Below are 3,805 nucleotides of genomic sequence, written 5' to 3' on the forward strand. Positions count from 1 at the left end.
GGGTGGCCCACGTTCACTTGATGCTTGGCACACCATTCTAGGTGATGCCCGGGTGCCAGATGGCGACCATGCGTCCCTTCATACACAAGATGGCGGACATGCAACATATGGATGTCATTCCAAACATCGGCAACACTCCATTAAAACTACCACCCCGCCACCTGCATTATCTTTGGACAATGCTGTATTGATTGACAAAATTACTAGTCTGTAGAAATGTGTTTTCGTCAGAAGGTGGTATAATTTTCATTTTCTGCATCTGTTGATGGGTTGGTATAGTTTTCATTTTCTAAGTCAGGAGGACTTGGAAAAAAAATAAATAAATCTGTGCCATGGATTAATGGTAAGAGTTTCATGGCGCTACATCATTGGTACATTGGGTACAATTCACTACACAACACATCACAAAACAAGCTTATTTGGGTGAAATTGTCGGGATTACCAATTGAGTTATGGACGAAGCAGGTCCTTATGGATATTGGTAATGCTATCGACAAATTCATATATGTGGATCCACGATGCTTGGGGCTCCTGACAAACGTGTGGCTTGGATCCTGATTGAGAAGGAATACCGTGGAGGTTTTCTAGACCATATTGAATTGCACTAGGGGGAGACTCAGCTATCTCAGAGATTAGATTTCTGGGGTGTTCCTTTCAGGTGCTCTCACTGTCATCACACTGGACACCTATTGGCTCAGTGCCATCGTCGGCCGGGCGGTCGCTTGCATGGAAGGCCCTTTTCTGGTGCATATTCAAAGTCTCAATCTGGCAATGGTCGGCCTGGACCAAACATGCGACATGGATATTTTGCTTGGCAAAAAACAGGTATTCCACTTGGCTCTTATCCTCCCCGCTCTCATGCTTTTGACTCCTCATTAAATGGTTCATCGCCCATTTTGGTTCCATCTTCTCCTTTATCATCGTCCAAGTCTGATATCCCGACCCCCACTAGTCCTGTTATACGTTCCCGTATACCCTCTCCGGGATTAATCCACCCATGTCAGGAAAACTCGACTCCTTTCCCGACCCCATATCTGACTCACGACATTCCCTCCACTTCCCAAATCACGTACATTCCATCTTCGTCACCATCTCTTTTCCCAAATCAGACAAAGGGACCTAGAAATAGTGTCACTCCACCTATTTCGCCACTGGACTCACCTACAAACTCAGTTGGCAGTGACCTGGACTTTCTGCTTAATAGGAAATCATTGGACTTGCGAACCCTTACCATACACAAGCCAGCTGGCTCTACTTCCCCCCACATTAGTCCCACCTCTGTGGGTAACATCACTGTCCGGAGGAAACAAAACCGTGGAAGTCGGCATTTTTGGGGTCGTCCCAGGCCTAATCCTCTTTCCTCTCCTTTGGATTGATTTTTGGTTGATGTGCCAATCGCTGACATCCCCCCCTCACAGGCCCTTAGAGCACGACTACTCGAGCTGACATCTCCATGACATTTATTATATCTCTCAATATCTGGGGTTTGGGGGCTGCCCCGAAATATTTGGCCCTCAAGAGTCTTTTCTCCTCTCTTCATCCATATATCATTCTTCTGCAAGAATCCATGCACTTTGTCCCTCATGTTGTTCAATATTTCCAGAAAATGTTCCCGGAATGGCACATTACTGCTACTGCGGCTGCCAGTCTCTCGGGTGGTTTAGTGGCTATATGGGACCCTTGGTGGGTCAGGATTAAAGCTTATAGATGTTTTGTGGGCATTCTCCTTGAGGGATATATCTGCGGAATGGGTGGTTGCATCCATATTTTGAACACTTATGCTCCATACAGGGATAGGGTCGTTTTCTGGGACCAGTTGTTCTCATCTGGTATTATGGAGTTGGCCTCCCTCATTATTGTGGGGGATTTAAACTGTACCATTGGTTTGGATGAAGTATGGGGATGGTCCCGGAAGATTGATCCCTTGGCCGGGATGATTCGTGATGCTATACTAGCACACAACTTTGTGGATATTTGCCCGAATGAAATGGCTCCCACTTGGGACAATGGTCGTGCTGGTGAGGCGTATGTCGCTAAGAGATTGGATCGGTTTTTAATGCACGAGCAATTGGTTTCTCGTCTGGGAGATGTGCATGCGGAGACTATCAGTAACTTTCTATTAGACCACAGACCTATTACACTTGAATGGAGGAGGTCGAATGTTCGACTAGGCATGCCATTTAAATTTAACAGAACCTGGTTAGATGATCCGGAGTTTAACACTCTGGTGAGGGATTCATGGCGCTACGAAAGAGATAAAGGACCTTCCCCTATGATTCACATTCTGGACAAACTGGAGACCCTCTGCGGGGAGGTCAAAATCTGGCAGAAGAAGAAATACAAGGTTGTTCAAAAAGAAATAAAGGATATACAATGTGAACTAGACCGTCTTCTCCCTTTGATGGCCACAAAAAATCTTCCTGAAGCTACTCGTTCACACATACTAGCCCTGGAATTAAAAAGAAAAAATCTCCTAGCTATTGAGGAAGCCACTTGGCGTTTGAAGAGCCGGGATATCTGGATTAAAGAAGGAGACAAAAATACCAAATTATTCCACCGTTTCGCAAACCATAGGCGCAATGCTAATACTATATGGGGGATAAATGATGTAGATGGGAAATATATCCAGTCTCAGGAGGAGATCTCCAAAGCCGCGACCTCACATTTCCAATTGGCATATGGCCGTAATTAAAACATTGTTGTCGAAGATCTCATATGGGGGATTGAACATTTCCTGACTATGTATGACCAAGAATCAAATGATGCACTGTTCAAAAATGTCTATGAGGAAGAATTACTTGAGGTCCTTAAATCATTTAATGGTGATAAAAGCCCAGGGCCGGATGGGTGGATAGTGGAACTGTTCACACATTTTTTTGATCTGTTCAAAAATGATCTGCTGGACATGGTGGAGGAGTCGAGAATCATGGGGGATGTTCACCATCTTATTAAATCCACTTATATTGCTCTTATCCCGAAACGTTGTCCTACTACCTGTTTCACAGACTACAGGTCGATTTCACTGTGTAACCTTATTTACAAAGTCATCTCAAAAACCATTGCTGGGTGTATGAGAGGTACTCTATCGCACTATATATCTCCATAGCAACATGGGTTTCTATAGGACAGACAAATACATGATGTTGTTGCAAATGCACAAGAATGTATGCATTCGATTCATACAAAACATCTCAATGCTGCCATTATGCAAGTGGATCTGCAGAAGGCATTCGATTGCCTGGATTGGGGATACCTCAGACTGGTCCTTTTCAAAATTGGCATTCAACCTAGATGCGTTGAATGGATTATGGTGTGTGTGGTTAATGTTGATTATTCTGTGATTATAAACGGATACCCTACAAAATTCTTCCGGGCTGGACGAGGACTTAGATAGGGTTTCTCTTTGTCTCCGCTTTTATTTATCTTGGCTATGGATGGTTTGAGCTTGCACATTTCAAAAGCGGTGGAACGAGACCAATTCTAGGCTCTGAAGATGGGTAACAACATCCAAATATCACATGGTTTCTTTGTTGATGACGTGCTCATCATGGGTATGTTAAATCGATTTGCATGGTTGTGCCTTTTTCATATATTCAGGAAATTTTCTAATGCTACTGGTTTGCATATGAATGTACATAAATCTATTATTTTAGATGGAGTTTGTGATTTGGAATCGGAGCTGAGATGATGGGAAATGGTATGAAGTACTTGGGGTACCATATCAAACCCTGTAAATATAGGAATGCTGACTAGCAATGGCTTGTGGATAGATTTTTAAGAAAATATCAGGGTGGGAATATAGGTG

General features: G+C 43.7%; 1 protein-coding gene across 1 annotated transcript; it reads left to right on the forward strand.

The window, feature by feature from the left end:
- Window positions 1-1,606: 1,606 nt before the first annotated feature.
- Window positions 1,607-2,692, forward strand: LOC149179465 (uncharacterized). The gene has a single exon (XM_089422475.1). The coding sequence runs from the start codon at window positions 1,607-1,609 to the stop codon at window positions 2,690-2,692; it is 1,086 nt and encodes a 361-aa protein (XP_089278601.1).
- The last annotated feature ends 1,113 nt before the right edge of the window (window positions 2,693-3,805 follow it).

This window comes from Pinus tabuliformis, chromosome 4_1, assembly GCF_031772625.1.
Source record: "Pinus tabuliformis cultivar Carrire ecotype Pingquan chromosome 4_1, CPIR1, whole genome shotgun sequence".
Lineage (NCBI taxonomy): Eukaryota > Viridiplantae > Streptophyta > Pinopsida > Pinales > Pinaceae > Pinus > Pinus tabuliformis.

Coding starts and splice junctions, on each gene's coding strand:
- LOC149179465 (XM_089422475.1), top strand. CDS start 1,607: ATGTTCCCGGAATGGCACATTACTGCTACTGCGGCTGCCAGTCTCTCG.